The following is a 19,665-nucleotide window of genomic DNA, read 5'->3' on the forward strand; positions in this document are numbered from 1 at the left end:
GCACCGGGCTCCGGCTGGGCCGGGCCGGGTGGGAGCCGCTGGTTCATCCCGGCCAGGGGTGGCCGTTCCCCCCGTGCCTGGCGGGGCCGCTCCTCCCCGGGTTCAGCTGGGGGCCGCCGGTGCCACGTGCCCCGGGGCCGGGCTCAGCCCTGGGGACGAGCCCCCTGCCCGCCCCGGGGGTCCCTCCCGCGGCCCCCCTTAGCTCTGTCTGTCCCCAGGGACCGGCAACCACCGGGCCCGGGCTCCCCGTCCTCCTCCTCCTCCTCCTCGCTTCAGCCCCTGCGGTGGCGTGAGCCCTCCGGAGGTCCGGGGGTGTCCGGCCGCGGCCGGGCCCGGTGCCGGTGGCACAAAGGCCCCGTCGGTCACACCCCGCCCGTGCCGCCGCCGCGGTGTATTTTTAGCCCGGTGCAGCCGCTGTCGCTCCCGAGCACCTGCCCCCGCGGGGACGCCCCAAATCCCCCCCGCAGCCGGGAGGCACCGAGCAGCCAGGAGGGACAAAGGGGCACGGCTCAAGGTCACCGCGGGCCGGGGTGCCACGGTCCCCTGGGCTCGGCGTCGCCGCGCTGGCACGCTCCGGCCACGCTCGGGCTCCGGTTCCCTGCGGGGATGTGGCAGCGTGGGCAAGGCCGCGGCTGGAGGCAGCAGCTCCGCACCCGGCTCCCAGCAGCACTGGTGCTGGCACTGAGTGATTTGGCGACTCGGCGGCACGGAGCCAGGGGAGCACGTGCCTGGGACGAGACTTGCTCTGGTTTTGCTCATGGTGCTCGCCAGTGCAGGGGACGGAGTTCAGACACGGCGCAGGACACGGCCAGATGCTGCTCCAGTGCGGAGCAGGGAGGGTCCCTGTCCCCTGCCCCAACGCCTTCCCCCACGATGGGGATGGCCGGGGTAGAGGAGGGGAAACTGAGGCACAGGCAGAGGCTGGGCAGTGCCTCAGCAGCGCGGGCTCCCCTCGGCAGCAGTGGCTTAGCAGAGCGCGGCGGGGCTGCGAGCGGATGCGGCGGCGGCTGCAGCGAGGTGCGGGGGAAGCGGCCGCGCTGGAAACGGGTTCCCCTTTCCAGAAGTCGCTGCCGGCTCCCGCGTGCTGCCGCTGCCCTGCGCCGCGGCTGCCACGTCCTCCTGGGCCCCCGCAGCACCCCTGCCCATACGTGGCACTACCGTGGCGGTGAGCTCCCTCCCTGCCTTTGGCATGCTGAAGTTGCCGGTGCAGCCTTGTCCGACCATGCTCTGGTTGTGCTGGGGCTCGGTGCTGCGGGGGGAGCCCAGGCTGCGGTGCTGGGTGGTGGGGTCAGGGTGTGATGTGCTGGTTCCTCTGGTGTGTGCCACCGGGGTGAAGCAGAGTTGAGCCGCTCACTGCATCACCCCGGGGATCTCACATCCCCCAGGGGTTCCCCCCACACACTTTGGGACCCTTGTGGTGTCCCCACGTGGGGAGGTGCCCTGTCCCCCATGGGTGACCCACTGTGCGGCTCTCCCCTCCCAGCGGGTCTGTTATCTGTGGGCGCTGGTCCCCCGTATCCCGGTATCCGCTGCCTGCAGGGCCGGGCTGGGCTATCGGGTCCGGCAGGCCCCTTCCCCCTCCAGCAGCAGGGCCCCGGCCCTATCTCATTAGCTCGAGATTAATGAGGCTTCTGCGCTGTCTTTAACTCCTTCCTGCTCGCTGGCTCCTGCCACCAGCTCCGCTGACCCTCTGCTCTGCTTCTCCCGGCAGGTTTGCGCCAACACGTGCCGAAACCCAAGCCAGAGGAGGACTAAGGGACACCAGACCCCGAGCGGGGTCCCCGAGCATTGACCCTGGAAGGTGCCCGGTTGGTGACGGAGGCAGCGATGTGCCGGGCCACAGCCGCTGCCTGTTGAGCCCAAGGAGGCTTCGGACACATTCACCGGCAGCACCCTGACCCCGACGAGCATCCCGGGAGCCCTCGAGCAAAGGAGGCGTCAGGGCAAGGCTGAGGGGGGCTGGGGGCACATCCTGCTGCCCTGACCTGCCGGTGGTGGCCATTCCTGCCCTGACACCCCACCAGCGCTGCAGCCCCTCGGCCACCCTCGCCCCCCCGGGCAGCCCCTTCGCAGGGCTGCCCCCTGCAGCCCGGCCCAGCCTTGGAGCACAGCAGCGTGCCGGGCGCTGCCCCCCGCGCCCCACGGGCGCTGCCCCACGGGTGCGTTGCCCCCCGTGCCCCCGGGGACCCGCCGCCCGCCGGCAGAGCCATGAAGCTGCAGGCGGTGATGGAGAACCTGCAGCGGCAGCAGCGCGCGCGGCTGCAGCAGGCGCTGGAAGCGCGGCAGCAGGAGCAGCAGCAGCAGCATCGCTCCACGTCTCCCCCGGCGCAGCCCCCGCCGGGCCCGGGGCAGCCCTCTGCCAGCACCCCGGCCCGTGCCCGCAGTCAGGATGCGGCCCCAGCGCCCTCGGAGGAAGGAGCAGAGCCCGAGAGCGCACACATGCAGCGGGCACAGATGGCCGCGCTCGCTGCCATGCGGGCGGCAGCTGCCGGCCTCAGCCACTCGTCCAGCCCCGGGCCGTCGGATGAGAGCCAGGCCTCGGAGGAGGAGGAGGAGGAGGAGCACGGCGAGGAGGAGGAGGAGGATGGCGGGTACCAGCAGGAGATGGGCTCTGAGGAGGAGGAGGATCTGTGAGTATCCCCCAGTGCTGGGGAAGGGGCAGGGATGTGATCCAGCTCTGGTGGGTTTTGGTATAGATGGGGACACCGGCGTCCCGCTGGGGCAGGGGCGGCGGTGGTGGAGGCTGCTGGGGGAAGCCTGTGGATTCGTGCCATTGGGATGTCTTGGAGCAGGAGCTGCCGGGAGCAGCAGCTCGGCTCCGCAGCCGTGATTCCTCCTGCCGGGCTGGCATGGGGCGACGTTCCGTCTCTGCCCGAGAGCTGCATGGGGCCGTGACAGAGGACGCCGGGCTGGCTCTAAATAATGCAGGGCCCTCGTGGCTGCCTCCTCGCAGCCCCTCCAGAGCAGGGAATATGCCGGGAGCCATATGGCAGAGCTGCCGCTGGGGCTGTACGAGGTCACTGTGTGCTGGGCGGGTGGTCCCAGCCCCACGGCTGTGGGGTGCCTGTGGGGCGGGCAGGTGGGAGAGGGGGGACCCAGCCCCTGCCCTGTATGGGACCCAACCTCTGAATCTTTCCTCTCCCCCCTGCTCTAGGAAGGGCAAGTGGGATGAAGATGACTTTGAAGAGGACCTGGGTGAGGAGGAAGAGGAAGAAGAGGAGGAGGAGGAAGAGGAAGACTACGAGGAGGAGGAAGACATGGGAGAGGAAGGGCTCGGCTCAGCAGAGGCGGTGCGGGCCGGCGCGGGCTCCCTGCTGCTCCGCAAGCCGCCGGCACCGCAGCACTACCGGGGTGAGCCGCAGCGGGTGCCGGGCGGGCAGGAGCGGCTCCCCCCGGGGCCGGGCCATGCGCAGCCCCCCCCACCAGCACCCGACCATGGCGACTGGACCTACGAGGAGCAGTTCAAGCAAGTAAGTGCCCGCCGAGACACGTGCGCGTCCCCCCGTGCCCGTCCTTCCCCTGCTCTCGGCTCTGCCGTGCGTCCCTGTCAGTGCCGCTGCGTTCTCTGGTCGAGCTGTTAAGAACGTGCTGGGTTCCTCCGGGATCTTCATGCTTGGGCTCAGCCTCGCCCCCTCCCTGGTCGGTGGCTCTGGTGGGATCCCGTGTCCCGGTTGGTGCCGAGGCCCCAGTGCAGGTGGACGGTGTGATGGGGTTTGCCGCAGGGATTCTTGCTGATAACGATGTGAAAATCCATCCCAAACTTGCGAATCTGAAGGGGCTCTTGGATTTCCTCTTTTCCACCCTCCCTGAGCCACACTTTTGGTGTGGACCTGGCTTACTCCCCATCACCATCGCTGCAGAGGTGATGCCCAGCGTGGTGGCTCTGGTCCCGTGGATGCTGCAGGCGCTGGAGCTCGCTGTGCCCCACTTCCAGCTAATAGAAGGAAACGTTGCGTGAGCTGGGGCTCCCCGGGGGCTGCCCGGCACCTTTGATGTGTGTGTTTAAGTACATCTGAGTTTAGGGCTGGGGGAAGGGGCAGGAGCCAGCAGCAGCAGATGGGACCCAGATGGAGCGGCCAGGGCACGGTGGTGGCCTTTCGGGAGGGATGCGACGGCCCCTGCCCCTTCCCCTTCGCATCCTTCCCGAAAGGGGGAAGGGGCTGCCGGGATCTACCGGCACATCTGGGTGCGGGGAGAAGGCACAAGCCAGCGCGGAGCGTGCGGCCGCGCTCTGGCCCCGGCAGCGCCCACACTGCTCCTCTCTTGTGGTTTCTCTCTTTGGTGCTTCCTGCTGTCGGGGAGCGAAGGGCCGTGAGCCCATATTTGCAAAAGGCTTTTGTGATACCTCAGCCGTGATCTTCCTGTTTGTCACCGTGTCGGTGCGCAGCAGTCGCTCCCAGCCCTTGGGATCCAACAGGAAGATCCAGGGTGGGTGGTTGGTGGTGCCTGCAGGACTCGCGCCACGCTGGTGCAGCAGCCCGTAGATGTGCCATGGACTATGCCACAGCCACAGCACTTAGGGGCACCGGCCTGAGCCCCAGCAGGGCTCATCCCAGTGGAAAGCTTCCCGGGGTCCGTGGGAAGAGCCCGACACTGTGGTTATTCGTGGGAACAGCCAAGGGGGGAGGAAAGCGGCCGCTGTGGGCAGAGCAGAGGAGGCGAAGCGCTGGCCGGGAGAGGCTTTCCCCGGCGCTTGGATCGCGGCCGCTGGAGCCTGGCCAGGGGGTTGCTCGGCTCAGCTCCGCGCAGCGCTGGCCGGGAGCTCCTCCTTGGCCACCCTCCAGCGCGTGCCGCGCTCCAGCCCCGGCGCAGCCAGGCCCATGAAGGAGCAGCAGGAATGTAAACAGCGAGTGCCGGCGCGGGGGATGCGTTCCCCCTGCCCCACCGGTGCACCGCGGCCACACGCATCCCGGTGGGGATAGTGGTGCTGGGAGCGCGGCCGTGCCGGTGCTCTGCGTGCCCGCCACGGTGGGGAGATGAGGAAGAGGCTGGTTTGGGTCTCCCTGCGGCTGCAGTTCGGGTTCAGCTCTGGATGTGCTGGTGAATGACCCAGTCTGGTGCTCTCTGTGCTGGAGGACACGGTCCTCACCAGGCAGTGCCACCATGTGAGTCACCGTCCGCACCAAAACCTCTTGCCAGGGGCTGTCCCCGTCCTCCACCACAAGGTTTTATTGACCCGTATGGGACAGATTCCTGCAAAGTGGGTTGAGCCAGGGAAAGGGAAGGCTGAGAGAGCCCAGCTCGAGGAAGGGGAGGGCGTGAGGAAGAGTTATGGAGGTTATGGAGGTGAGGGAGCCGGTGCGTGGCACCTCCCCATCCCCGGGGACAGCTACCGCGAGGCAGAGGTCAGCTCGGCGCTGACCCGGGCGCGGGCAGCAGAACAAAGGAGCCCCCGGCGCCGCGGGGGGCTCGGTGGCTCCTTGGTGGGGAAAGGGGCGTTTTGGGGGCAGGAGGAGGAGGCTCCCCACGGGTGATGGCCGCCACATCCTCCTCCTCCTCCAGGCTCGCTTTCAGTTTAACCTTGCGCCTGTCGTAGCAAGGAGGGGTCAGGGAGGACGTCGGCACGTCGCCGCCCTGCTTGCTCTTATGTGGGTTTGGATCGTCACCCCTAAAGGCACAACAGGTCCCCAGGGGCCGGGTGATGCGGTGGTCGCAGGGGCTGGGGGTGAGCCTGGGCACCCCTGGGGCTCACATCGCGGGTGATGGCCATCACACTGCAGCTCCGTAGGGCACAAGCGGCTCAGCCAACCCCTGCCAAAGCTCCGGTGCTGCTGTGTGCCACCACAAACTGCTGTCTAATGCCTGGCAGCGAGCTCTGCCAGGGACAAACCTGCTTTGAGTCCATGTCCCAGCCCCGGGGCTCTGTGCAGAACCCCCCTCCTGACCTTTCTGTTTCGTTACTGCTATTACTGTGCCCCGCTAACACCAGTTTCCTGCCTGTGCCCCTTGTGGAGTTTCCTGTGCTGCCTGTGCTCCCTCGGGCGCCAGCACCGTGTCCTGCGGGGGGGATCTGTCTCCTGGTGCCCATTGCACCAAGCCACTGTCTCCTTTTTGGGTGTCCCCTTTGTGGTGCTGTGTTTGGGGTTTCACAGGCTGGTGTTTAACACCCTCTCCTCACTCAGAGGAAGCACCAGAGGCTTTGAGAAGCTGGGGGTGGGATGCCGGTGCTTTGGTGGGGGGGCAGGAGGTTTCTTAAGCTGTCCCAAATGGGGACATGGTGGCACACGGGGTGTGAAAACCTCAGCCCTTATCTTGTGCCGAGCAGCTCCCGCCATTACAGCGTTTCAAAAGGCAACGTTTGGGGGGGGGTGTGTGAAAGAAAAGAAATAAACCGAAATCAAATCTGCAGATTTGGGGGAGGGGGGGGAAGGGGCAAAACCGGACCCCCCCATCCTGCCTTTTCTCGGGATTCCACACATAGGGAATGCAGCGGCTCCCAGGAAGATGAAGCTGGGATTTTCCTGGGGGAAAAGCCTGTTTCTCCTCCAAAACCCAGGCTCTGGTTAAGGTGTGAGGGCCCTGAACCCCTTCCTCCCATGGTTTATTTCCCTTTGACCCTCCCCCCCGGCGCTGGCTGGGGGCACGGGGGGGCCCCGCGGCCCCTTCACGAGGGTCCATTTACTGTCTTTAAAATATTGATTAGCGCTTTATTGCACGAGCCGGAGGGCGAGGGGGCCCCTGCGCAGGGAAGGGGGGACCTGCGTGTCACCGCCCGGCCGGGGGCCACCGTCCCCCCACCCCTAAAGGCAGTTGAGCTCTGGCCGGTGCTGCGGCGTGGCCAGATAAAGGGCAGCACCATGGGGCCCCCCGGCCGGGCGCTGCTGTGCCGGGAGAAGGCAGATAACAGGGTGAGGAGGGGACCGGAGCGGGTCGGGGTGCTGGGGGCCAATGGACCCCTCCTGGGACGAGGGCCACATCCACTGCGGTGCTGCCATCGCCCTGCTCGCTGCAGGGTGCTCCCAGCCGGGATCCATCCCGGTAATTGGCTCACGGTGCTCAGGGAGCGTTCTCGGAGCCGTAATCCCACCGGATCCCCAGCCGGGGGTCAGGAACTTCTTGGTGAGAGCGGCTTAGCCCCCCCCAGCCCTGCCTGGTGCCCGCACAGCCCCGCGGGTGCCGGCTCCGGTGCTTGGACACTGCATGAAGCCGTTTCTCCCAGCAAGAGCTGGGATAATGCACAATGTGGGGGACAGGGATGTGCCCCCCCTTGCGCGGGGTGCCTGGCCACTGCCTTCACTGTGTTTGCTCCTGGGTGAACCAGCACCCCGCGTGGGGACCGGGCTTGGTCCTCCCGCCTTGGCATTGTCTGTTAGTGTCCCCCCGAAAGCCTCAGCCACCCCCCTGCTCCGGCTGATTCAAGGGCTGCAGAGGAGGCGGCCGCCTCCCGGCTCCGGCACAGCTGAACTAACAGGAATGAGGGTTTATTTAAAAGAAGAGGGGGGAAAAAAAAGAGCAGAGCGAGAGCAGAGCGAGGGCAGGTCCTTTGTCAGCAAAGCAAACAGCCGCCTGGCCGCGGGGTGGTTGGGCAAGGGCGCAGCGTTGCTCCATCGCCCTATTTCTGGCCCAAACCACAGGAGCGGGGCCTGGGGCCCGGCCGGACGTGCTGCAATCGGGGGCCAGGGTGAGGGGCGGGTGGTGGTTTGGGGATGGGGGGAGCCCCCCATCCTCCCCATGGCACGTCTCTGTCGGGACCTGCCCGCTCGGCTGCTCACCAGGCTCTGAGCCCCTGGGGCAGCGGGACTGGGGGGCTCAGGGTGCAGTTCCCAGCTCCCAACCTGCTCCCGGCCCCCTCCATTTGCTCACTTCATGTGCCTGTGCTGGGATCCCCTCCCGATGGAGCCGGTGACAACCCACATGTATCCCATGGAGGGTGCAGCCCTGTCCCTTCTGTGGTGGCTTCCCTGTCCCCCCTGCTAGAGATGGCAGCTGGGCAGACACCGGCCCTAAATCCCTTTGGCAAAGAGCTTTGCCTCCTGCCTCAGTTTCCCCGCCTGCCTCGCAGCGAGGTTTTGGCACTGCCAGAGCAGCTCTGTGGGGCTGATGGCCCATTGCTGGCTCCCTGTCAAAACCATCTGCTGGATGGCTGCTGGACCTCTTCCAGCTCCCGCGGGCAGGACTGGGGCATGCAAGAGACCCCCCCAAGACCCCCCGTTGCAGTGGGGACACTGGTGTGGCCGGTGGAGTTGCTGTGCCATGGATGGACAGACCTCGCATTTCAGGAACAGATTTGCAATTAGACAAATCCGGGCGGTGATGGAAGCCCCGGTGACGGTGACTCATCTGCTCCGGCTCCCAGCGATCCCGCTCTAAGCCGATCATTTACATATGGTGGAATTTAAAGCCCAGCTCTGCTGCCGGGGCCATGTCCCCCTGCCCGCGCACTGCCCCACACCTCCAAGGGAGGCACAGCCCAAAGCGGGGACTCACCGGGTCCCCCAAAGCTTTGCTCTGTTTCTCCTTCAGGAAGAGCTTTGCTTTTGGCCGTGGTGCCCCCGGCCCGTGCCACAAGGCTGCGGCGGCAGCGGGTGAGCTGGGTGTTGCTGGCTGGGACGAGCTTTCTGAACCCTGCCTGGCTGCACTGAATTAATATTTGCACAAGGTCTGGGGCGATAGCGAGCTTGTGTCAAGGGCATGCACCGGCACGCACGCAGCGAGGGCCGGCATCGCCGCTGCCTCCCATCGCCCGGCTTAGTGGCAGCCCCCGGGACCCCCGTCCCACCACCGCTTGGCACTGAGCTCTTGGCTCTGGCGCTCACACACTCGTGCCCAGCAGGACCCTCGGAAACCATGGTTTGAAATGCAACTGCAGCAGGATTCGCTTCCTCCTCCGCAGGAAGGGGAAGCAGCAGCAGCAGCAGCAGCAGCACTGTCACCATCCTGGGAGCCAGTGTCAGCCCGCCCGGGCCGGTGGCTCCGGTGTGTGGATCCATGCGGTGGCCGCCGGACCCCACGACGTGGTGGGGAGGGCGGCCGCCGGCGCAGGGACAATGGTGGGTCAGGGAGGTTAAACGGCGACTAATTCGCCCATTCAACGTCCCCCTCCGTGGTGGTGACACCCGCGGTGCCGGCGCTGACACCGGCTGCGTGCCCCTGGGTCACCCGTGCGGCTGCTGCCCCCAGCCTGGGCACGGGGGCTGTGTGGGTCCCCATCTAATGGGAGGGGGGCTTGTTTTGGGTCGGGACACTGCTTGGCCATGAGCTTCTGCTCATCCCCGTCCCCACATCGAGTGGGGTGGCTCCCGCAGGACCGCAGCACAGATGCAGCCACAGCATCACTCGGGGGGTTTTGCTGGTGCTGGGGGGAGCCCGGTTGGTCCAGGGCCCCCAGACCTTTGGGGCAATGGCTGGGGATTGGAACTGGGCTTGTCCCTGAGGAGGGGGCACCGGTGGGGACAGACAGTTGCGGTGGGGCCGTGTCCCGACCCGCCGAGGGGACAATGCTGGGAACCAGCGGGAACAATGGTGCCGACGGGAAGCGCGGGGCGAGGGCCCAGCGCTCGCCACCCCCCTCCCCGGCTGCCCCCGCGGAAGCGGCCGCGCTCCGGCAGCAGGAATCCCGCCGGGCCGGTCAGTGGACTCGGCCCCATCCCGCACGGGCGTGTTCCCGACCGGCCGCGGGGCTGCAGAGCCAAATGGGGGGGGTGAAAGGGAGGGGGCACATCCCTGCTGCCCCCCCACCAAAGGAGACCGCTGTGCTTTGGGTGGGGGGCTCCCAGGGCGCCGGGGATGGGAACAGCGAGAGATGACCCGTCCCTAAGCCGAGCGCTTTATCTGCAGCGGGATCTGCGCCGGACTCTCCCTTTGCCCTTCGCTGGGAGGGATCGGCCCCAGCAAACCTCATTCCTTGTGCTAGGGGGGGCGAAGGGGCCCCACGGCCTCGGGCACCCCAGCCCTGACTCAGCCACCGTCTTACGGGAAACCAGCTCAAGCATCTCCCGAAACGCCTCATCCCTGCGCTCTGGTTCTTACAAAGCACTTTCTTTTCCTGCGTAATTGCCCCCTGCAACCCCCAACCGCGGGTCGTGGCGTGCGATCGGTGCGGGGCCGGTGCCGCGGCGTGCGGGGGGGACGGGAAACACCCCCCCCCCGGGTGTTTATGTTCGTTAAATAACTCGTTAGCGTGCGCGGTTCCTCCCCCCCTGCCCGGCATCGCCCCTGCGCTGTCAGCGGGACAAAGGGACGGTCCCCATGGAATGCTTGGAGGAAGGAAGGAAGAGAAGGAGAGAAGGAGGAGACCCCCCCGCCGCCGCCGTCACGCTGCCCTGGCATCAATCAGAGGCTTTCCCCGGTACCTGCTGCAGGCGCCGCGCTGGGGTGGGCTCTGCCCTGCTGCTGCCTTTGGGGTTTTTTTCCCTAAATACAGAAATTCAGGATTTTCCAGCCCCTGGAAGGCAGCGGGATCTGCTGAAAGGTCTGACACCCCCCCCCCGCCCCCAGCTCACGGCGTGCACGTCCCAAACCGGTATCAAGGAGAAGGGAGGAAGGCCGAGAGTGCCGGGACTTCCTGGCGATGGAAAAGAGACTTGGAAATTAATCCCCAAGGCCTGAAAACCCAGAACCGAGCTGGGGGGGGGTGTGTGTGTTTTTAACTCAGACACGGGCTCCTCTGCAGCCCCAGCCCTGCACACCCCTGCTCTGGTTGAGGGGGGTCCCCGCGATGGGGACGCTCACTTGGCTCTGGTGTAAGTCCCGATATTGCTGGGGCTTCACTCTGGGAGCCTCATTAAATGGTGCTTCCCCTCCCTGCTTTAATTACCCCCTCGCCTGCGGTGGCGGGGAGCAGTGGGCTGTGTGTGTGTGGGGGTTATCTCGGTCCCTCCCGGACCCCCGGCACGCACCGCTCCCGTGCCGAGGGCTCTGTGCTGCATTCCTGGCATTGCCGAGGGGCCGCCTCCCCGCCAGCCCTTTGAAAGCCAACGGGTCGGGATTTTCCCGTAATCTGGTTTGAATCGTTAATCCGGTCATCCACACCAAACGCCGGGCCGGCATCCTGCCGGGGTGCGGGGTCAGCGCCGCCCGCCCCCCCTTTCCTCATTCCTCCTCCACTTAATTATATATCTGCTGGCAACGGCCATCTGGCACCGTGTCCTCAGCTGGCCATGGGGACCCATGGCGGTTGTGTCACTGGCAAGACGGGTCGGGCACTGTGGTGCGGAGCCGGTGGTGCCAGGCGTTTGCACTGGGAGCAGCGGGCGCGTGGGGCCCAATCCCCCAGCCCTGGGAGAGGGGGGGTCTCTTATCCCAGCTGTGCTGCGGCATACTCAGCACCGTGCTCTCACCATGGGGCCCATCCATGCAGCGGCCTCCCCATGGTAAGAGGATCTTGTTGCGTTGCAGATTAAGCTGTTTCCACCTCCCGGCAGCCTCCCCAATTACGAAACGGGAATCTCTTGACTCAGCGGCGGCCGCGCGGCCTCTCCCGGCTCCCTGCCCGGCGCTACCTTTGCACCGAGCCTCCCCCGACGAGGAGCCGCGCTCCGCGCCGCGCAGGAGGACGTGAGCGATGGCAGGAAGGGCACCGGCACCTGCTGATTTCGGTGCGGTGGTGCCAGCGGCAGCTGGTCCGTGCCGCGCTCGGTTTCACACGCTGCCGAAACAAGAACACGTTTCTGTTCCTCAATCGTTATTTTGAGCCCCGGTATCGAAGCTGCCCTGCGGTGCCTTTCGGTGCTGACGGGGTGTGCGGCTGCCGGTGGTGGCAAACCCGGGCTGCCGTCAATGCAAGGAAATCCTGCATGGGGCTGCTGGGAATCACTCACCTCTGCCCCATTCCACGCCTGGTGGTGAGGGGGGACGGGGGCAGCTCGGTGATGCTGCAGTCACGGCACATCCTCTGCCCCAGCTCCCCGGCAGAGCCAGACCAGGGCCCGGGGGGGCTCTCAGGGGCCCAGCAGAGCCCTTCTCCCTGCTCTGGAGCGCGGTGGAGCTGTCGAAATCTCACCGGTAACCACAAGCAGCAGTTTGCGACACGTCCTTTGCCCGGCTGCGGCGCTGGGTGTGCCGCAGGGCCTCAAGGGCACTGGCTGGGAATGGGACTCCCCTGGTCACCCCCCAGCGCTTCATCCTGATATGGGGAATGGCCGTGGCCGGTGGAGCTCAGATTGGGTCCACTAAGGCTGCAGGCAGCGGGGGGCACATGGAAGGGCAGCCACTAATCCCCATGTTCTGACCGGCGCACACTTTCCTCAGCCAATGGTTCATTTTCTTTCATCCTCTTAAACGTTCCCCTCAGGATGGTGCCGGGAGGGGGGCTCACGGCAGTCACTAACTCTCCACACGCAGCCAGGGAGCAGCTTTAGTTGAGAGCTGGCTTGGTAAAGGTGGAACCATCCGACGTTTTCATAAATGGCCAATCCATTTTAGAGCTCTGTAGGTTAATAGGCTGCTCATGACCCGCTCTGCACTGCGCCAGGACAGGTCCGTGGTCATGCTATGACCCACTGTGATCCAGGACCTTTCTTCCTCTCCAGGTTTGGATTTAAGCCCCCGGCTGGGCTGAGCATGCCCTGGCTGCGCGTGTGCTTGGGGGTCCCCGCGGTGCCGGGGGGGATGCAGCCTCTGCCCCAGCTCCTGCTGCACCATTACTGGGGTTAGGGCTGGAGTTAACACGGGCAGTGGAGCCATGGGCAGGATTGTGCCGGGGGAGCCCTTTCACCATCGGTGGCTTTCGGAGCTGCTCGAGGAAGGGCTGGATTGGCTCCAGCCCAACATCCCTCAGCTGGTCGGGATGAACCACCCGCACTGTCTCACCCCATCCTCTGTGCCGGGGTCCCTCGAGGCTCCCCCTGCCCGTGCACCCCGGGGTGCTGGGGTGGGAGATGTGCTTTGAGGGCTCTCGGCTGATGGTGACGGTGGCTCCGGCCCTTTCCCGAGGGGATTGCTGTGGCCGAGCAAGGTTTCCAGGGGAACTGGGGGTTTATGGCTTTCCTGCACGCCCGGCCCCTCTTATCGCGGCCCCATTGATCCCTTTGATCGGCGCCGGCAGCTGAGTTCAGCCCCGCGGGGTCCGGATCTTCGCTGGGGTGGGGGGGGAACAGCGGGAGGAGGGGGCTCGCAGTTGAGCGACGGTGGGTCCCGGTGCCACCGTGTGCCGTGCCAGGCGTGCCCGCGGGGCGAGCGGGTGTATCGGTGACCCGGTTAACGCGGTGCGTGCTTGTTGAGTTACGGGGGAAATATTTATAGCCCCGTCCCGCTGGCAGTTGTTCAAAGCTGTCATTGAGGAAAGCGGGAGCCGCTCGGCACCGCGGGGCCGCGCCGGCCATCCCCGTGGCGCCTGGGCAGCCCCTTGCTCTGACACCTCCTCCTTGAGGATCATCCACCGGCCACCGCCTGCGGGTACGGGCCGCGCCACGCTTCGGCCGCCGGCGGCGCGGGCAGAGGCAGCGGCAGAGCCGGCACGGCGTTGCCGCCTGCGTGCCGGGCGCTCCGGCACCACATCCCGCCGCCATAAATCAAGGCAGGAATGTGCTGGGCGCGGGCTGCAGCCACCCCCGACAAAAGGTGCCCCAGCACAACCCGGCGCTCGAAGTGCCGGAGGCCTTGTCCCGGTCCGGGGGTGCCACGATGCCGGGTTCTCTCCGGTGGCCCCGGGGAGATGCTCTTGCAGGAGGAGGTGCTGCCAGCCCCGATGGGGCAGATTTGCCCTCCTCACCTCCTCATTTGCCAGGGCTGGACCCCCAGGGACCTGCTTTGAGCCCACTGTGGCAGGCACAAGCCCATATCCTGGCACATGGGCGCTCATGCCGTGGCACACAAGCCGGCTCCTGACACCAGCTCCTGGCACTGGCTCTTTCCGGCGGTGCAGGTGTGGAGGAGGGATCGTGCCAAAGCGTTGCTCCAGTCTGTGCTGAGCAGGATGCTAAAAATACCTGGGATTGGCATTCCCGGGAGGAGCAGGGGCCGAGCGCGGTGTTCGCAGCTGCACCGGCTCTGAGTGGGGCAGGGGATGGTGGTGCCAGGTCCAGCCCCAGCTTCAGGGACCCCGTGGACCCCATGGCCCCATGCACGGACCCTCAGAGCGCTCAGCATCCTGTGAGGTGAATGGCTCCAGAGTCACACCCCAGGGATGCTGTTTTGGGGAGATGGGGGGTCTGGGGTGGTGGTAGGCATCGGTACAGGGATGGGGGGCATCGGTACAAGGGCAGGGGGCATCAGTACAGGGGTTTCTGAGTGTTATTGTCCTCTCATTGTGCAGCTGTATGAGCTGGACGGTGACCCGAGGAGGAAGGAGTTCCTGGATGACCTCTTCAGCTTCATGCAGAAGCGAGGTGAGCCCCCTCGGAACCTTCCCCCCCGGAGGTCCCCCCCTGCACCCTCCCCAGGGCTGGGGGCTCATTTCCTCACCTCTCATCCCAAGCCCGAGGTCAGTCCCAGCTCCTGCCGGGCCCATGGTTAATTTTTAACCTCTTTGCACAACGGGGTCAAACCTGCTGGGCTGGATCCTGCCCCCGCCTCGCCTGGCCCCGCTCTTGGCCCACCCTAGGCACATTGCCCCTGGTCTGTGTCCCCCCCACCCCATTATCACTGAGGATGAAGCCCCTCGCCACCACTTCGCTCTGCCAGGGCGTGGGATGGTGTGTCCAGGGGGGGGTGTCATGGAAAGAGCTGGAAGCGAAACTGAGGGTCTGGTTCCTGCGTGGAAAAAAGCTCTGGAAGTGCTGACACATCGCTGCCTCCAGCCCTTTGTCGGGCTGGTGATGGGGGAAGCACGTGTCGTGTGTGTGTGTGTGCACGGGGAGGGCCCCGCTGGCAGCGTCCCACCGAGATCACGCACCAGTGCTGGGCAGGCAGAGACCCCCAAGCGGGGGGATGCGCTGCAGCCTCTTCCCCATCGCTAAAGGGGTGATCCCCCCCGCACCCCCCGTGTGGGACCCCCGATATAAATAACTCGTGTTGCCGGGTGCTGCCGGGCTCAGCCTGAGAAACCGCATTCAGCTGCGGCTGAGGACGCGAGTTTCTGTTTCCTTTGTTCATGGGGCTGATGCTCAGAGGCGGGGGTTCCAAGGGGGGAAGGGGATGGCGGGAGGGAGGGGATGAGCAGCACCCCCCCACTGCCTCTCTGGGGGTCTCGATGGCTTCCCCCCAACTTTGCTGGGGTGAGAAAGCAGAACCCAGACCCGCTCTCTCCTCCCCTCCCCGCTCCCCAGGGACCCCCGTCAACCGGATCCCCATCATGGCCAAGCAGGTGCTGGACCTGTACATGCTGTACACGCTGGTGACGGAGAAGGGCGGCCTGGTGGAGGTGATCAACAAGAAGCTGTGGCGGGAGATCACCAAGGGGCTGAACCTGCCCACCTCCATCACCAGCGCTGCCTTCACCCTGCGCACCCAGTGAGTGGCGGGGCCTCGGCGCGGTGGGCAGGGACGGGAGGATTCTGTGGTGGGGATGGTGCTGCCCTGCATGGGGGGACACGGATGGATGGGTGCCACCACTCCGGGGTGTCCCCAGCCACCATGTCACCATCATCATCCGCATCCCTTTCCTCCGGCAGGTACATGAAGTACCTGTACCCCTACGAATGTGAGAAGCGAGGGCTGAGCAACCCCAACGAGCTGCAGGCGGCCATCGACAGCAACCGGCGGGAGGGCCGCCGGCAGGGCTTCGGCAGCTCCCTCTTCACCTACTCGCCCAGTGGCACCCATGGGCTCCTCTCCTCCCCAAAGCTGCCGGTGCCGGCACTGGGGTTGGCCTCTGCCACCAACGGCGGGTCCATCGCTCCCGTCCAGAAGATCAAGAAAGGTAACAGCCGCCATGGGGACCAGGCTGTGGGCTGAGCAGGGGGGGTCACGCTCCCGTCCCCCTCCTCTGGGCACCGGGGATCATTGCAGGGACCCTCACTCCGGTCAGGGGCAGCCACGGACACAGGGGGACACCCCGGGGTGGTGGTACCCACCCATCCCTGTGCCCCGCATCCCTGACGGCCGCTCTGCCCCTGCAGAGGAGGACTCCCCCATCCCCATCTCCGTGCCCAGCCGGCTCCCGGTCTCGCTGGCCGGGCACCCCGTGGTGGCAGCGCAGGCGGCCGCGGTGCAGGTGGCAGCGGCGGCTCAGGCCGCGGCGCTGGAGCAGCTGCGGGAGAAGCTGGAATCGGGGGAGCCCCCGGAGAAGAAGATGGCGCTGGTGACGGACGAGCAGCAGCGGCTGATGCAGCGGGCGCTGCAGCAGAACCTCCTGGCCATGACGGCCCAGCTGCCCATGAGCATCCGCATCAACAGCCAGGGCACCCGCTCGCCAGGTCAGTGCCAGCCCCGGCAGAGCCCCCAGCCCCCTGGTCCTTGCGGGGTCCATAACCCGGCTCTTCCCTGGCAGAGAACCGCCAGGACTCAGCCACCGGCCTGAGCAGCAACGGCACCAACAGCATCAGCATGTCGGTTGAGATCAACGGTATCGTCTACACAGGTGAGGGGTTCATCCTCTGCCATCCCCAGCATCCCCCCCCAGTGCTGGCATTCCCGGCAGCGTTGGCACAGCCACACCGCCCCATGGCTCAGCCCCCTGCTCTCTCCCCAGGTGTGCTGTTCGCCCAGACGCCCGGCCCTTCCTCCTCCTCTTCCTCCTCCTCCTCCTCGCTCCCTTCCTCTGCCTACAGCAAAGGCAACGGTGGTGGCAGCGGAGGCAGCCGGACCAGCGGCAGCGGTGGCAGCGGGGTGGGCAGCGGCGGTGGCGGCGGCGGCAGCGTTCCCACCGCGGCACCGACCAGCCTGGCCGTGCCCCCCACTTCTACCTCCAACAACGCTTCGCCTTAACACCCCCGGCCCCTGCAGCGGGGCCTCACCGGGGTCTCATTGGGGTCTCACCGGGATCTCACCGGGCTCTGCCCATGTCCTCGTGTTGTTGGGTTTCCCTTCACAAACCAGAAAAGCTTTAGCCCGGGGGGGGGGCTTTGCCGGAGCCGCCGGTTTGTCCCGCTGCGCCGCGCCGGTCCGGGACCGTTTACCTCACTCACATCACACTTTGCACTGTACATTTATTATTATTATTAATTATTAATTATTATTTTTGACCTCGTGTTACCTCCAGACAGACGCACGGACGCCTGCCAACGCGAGCTTTAGTGAAACCCCCCCTCCGGTGCACTCTCTAAAGGCAAAAAAAAAATAGACGAATTGGGAATATCAGGAGATATTTTATCCATTTAGATCCTTATTTAGATCCTTTTCCCCCATCCCCGATCCTTTTCTTTCGAGGACTCACTATATGGGGTTTTAAGAGGTTGTTGTTTGATTGTTTCGTTGTAAATAGCTTCTATTTTATTCTCAGAAAGAAGAATCAAACTTTAACATGCAAAATGATATATATTAGTGGTCATCAGGGAAACAGGAGCTTGGAAAACTGGGAAATCTGTAGTGGAAACTGGGAAAGCTTTAGTGGAAAGCCTGATTTTTATTCCTTCCCCCGTTATACTACTGTGGAAAGCCCATTTGGGCATCTTTTCCTCCCCAAAACAAGCAGCGTGGTGAGAGCAGGAGCCAGGAGATGTTTGCGGGGGGGGAGGATTGGCTTAAATAGCCAGTTAGCAATGGGATGCAGGAGCTTGTATCCGTGATGGGAATGCTCAAGGACCAGGGGGCTGTGGGATGCTCCGGTCCTTCGGGACCTCCGGAGCATCCCCCAGCCCTAAGGATGTATTTTAAGCATCTTTCTCTCCCCATTCTGCCACGTTGAGGATTTTCCCACTTTTTTAACCTTTCCTTGTCCCCCCTCCATCCCAAAACATCTGCGTGAGACACAATCACGACCCGATACCGAAACCCCACCATTGCCCCCAACTCGGTATCTCAAGTCCTCAGGTTCCCACCTCAAGCACAGGGTGGGTTGTTTTTCCCCCCCTTCCCCAGGTGCCTGGTGGGGGGGGGGTCCTATTGCTGTTGGACCACCCCCCCCTTTTCTTTTCTTTTCCCTTGGGGAAGAGGCGATCTCAGGGGATTTGGGGCTTTTCCAGCTTGTTTTTAGCCTCTTTCCACAGCTGGAAGTGCCCCTTAGTGGCTCCATGGACCCCATCCCTTATGGGGGGGGGGGGAGATGATGCAGGGGAGGGATCCATCCCCCCCCACTGCTGTAAGATCCAGCTCTCCACAAGGAGAAATCCCAAAGGGGAGGGGGGTGGGTTCTTATGCCCAGGGTGGGCTTTAGATTCTTTTCAGTGACTTTTTGCTTTGTACAGTCACCGTTTTGGGTTGGTTTCTTTATTTTTCATGATTTTCACCCCTCCCCCTTCTCCCCCCGCCCCCCGTTTTTTTTTTGGCTTTTTTTTTTTTTTTTTTTTTTTAGAGAACATATTACCTCCCGCTGGATTTTTTTTTTTTCATTTCTTTTTACATATCGATTTAAAAAGAAAATAATAATAATAATAATAAAAAAAGAAGCCTAAATCAGTTTCTCTGGGGTTTAGAAAAGCAAAACTAAAAGGAACGGACTCAGCTGCAGCCGCACGGACCCAGCGAGCGCATCTTAACTCAGGTAAAAATAAGAAAGAAGAATTAAAAAGGCATAAAAAAAAAAAAAGACAAAAAAAAGAATAGGAATAAAAACCACATTCTACCTCTGCGAGCGGCGGCCTCGGGCGCACCCGGGCCCCCGGTGAAAGATTTCAGTTTTGCAAACATTCAGGTATTGAAACTTTTGATGATTAATTACTAAAAAAAGAAGGAAAACGGGGAAAAAAAAAAAAAACCAAAAAAAAAAAAACAACGAAAAAAAAAAATAATAAAAAAAAAGATTTAAAAAAAAGAAAAAGAGAAAATAAAAGAAAAACCACTGAAAGTTTACATTTTATAATAACATTATTATACAGATTGTATTTAAACGTCAGAATATTTAAGACAATTGTAACCCTGTAAAGTTGATGAAATATTAAAGAAAAAAAAAGGAAAAAAAAAGTAATATATCGAGTGTGTTGTCTGGGGGGTGTGTCCTGGGGGTGCCCCCCCAGTGCCCTATGGGGGTGCCTATGGAGCCATAGGGTGGCCATAGGGCTGGGAAGTGGCCATGGGGTCCCTGTGGAGTGCCTAGAGGGTCCCCATGGGGTGCCCATAGGTCTGTAGGGTGTCCATGGGGGTCCCTATGGGGTGCCTATAGGGTTATGGGGTCCTTTACAGGGTATTCCTAGGGCTGTGGGGTGTCCATGAGGTCCACACAGGGTGCCTGTAGGTCCGTAAGGTGTCCATGGGATCCTTATGGAATACCTATAGAGTGTCACAGGGCCCCCATGGGGTGTGCATAGGTCTGTAGGGTGTCCATGGGGGTCCCTATGGGGTGCCTATAGGGTTATGGGGTCCTTTACATGGTGTCCATAGGGCTTGGGGTGGCCATGGGATCCCTATGGAATACCTATAGAGTGTCACGAGATCCCCGTGGGGTGCCCATAGGTCTGTAGGGTGTCCATGGGGTCCCTATGGGGTGCCTATAGAGTCATGGGGTCCTTTACAGGGTATTCCTAAGGCTGTGGGGTGTCCATGAGGTCCACACAGGGTGTCCATAGGGCTCAGGGTGTCCGTGGGATCCCTGTGGAATACCTATAGAGTGTCATGGGGTCCCCATGGGGTGCCCGTAGGTCCGTAGGGTGTCCATGGGATCCCTATGGGGTGCCTATAGGATTATGGAGTCCTTTACAGGGTGTCCATAGGGCTTGGGGTGTCCGTGGGATCCCTATGGAATACCTATAG

General features: G+C 63.6%; 2 protein-coding genes across 2 annotated transcripts in view; one reads left to right on the top strand and one right to left on the bottom strand.

The window, feature by feature from the left end:
• MED16 (mediator complex subunit 16) overlaps positions 1-47 on the bottom strand; it is a 16,648-nt gene extending 16,601 nt beyond the window's left edge. The window contains exon 1 of the mRNA XM_030509753.1: positions 5-47. Within this exon, the coding sequence (XP_030365613.1) occupies positions 5-47 (43 nt within the window). The remainder of the gene's footprint in view (positions 1-4) is intronic.
• A 1,332-nt stretch (positions 48-1,379) lies between these two features.
• Positions 1,380-18,858, top strand: ARID3A (AT-rich interaction domain 3A). Its single transcript, XM_030509110.1, has 8 exons — positions 1,380-2,630; positions 3,155-3,470; positions 14,195-14,267; positions 15,147-15,330; positions 15,492-15,739; positions 15,939-16,235; positions 16,310-16,399; positions 16,511-18,858. The coding sequence occupies exons 1-8, from the start codon at positions 2,209-2,211 to the stop codon at positions 16,744-16,746; spliced, it is 1,866 nt and encodes a 621-aa protein (XP_030364970.1). The 5' UTR covers positions 1,380-2,208; the 3' UTR covers positions 16,747-18,858.
• Positions 18,859-19,665: the final 807 nt, after the last annotated feature.

Source organism: Strigops habroptila, chromosome 20 (genome assembly GCF_004027225.2).
Source record: "Strigops habroptila isolate Jane chromosome 20, bStrHab1.2.pri, whole genome shotgun sequence".
Taxonomy (NCBI): domain Eukaryota; kingdom Metazoa; phylum Chordata; class Aves; order Psittaciformes; family Psittacidae; genus Strigops; species Strigops habroptila.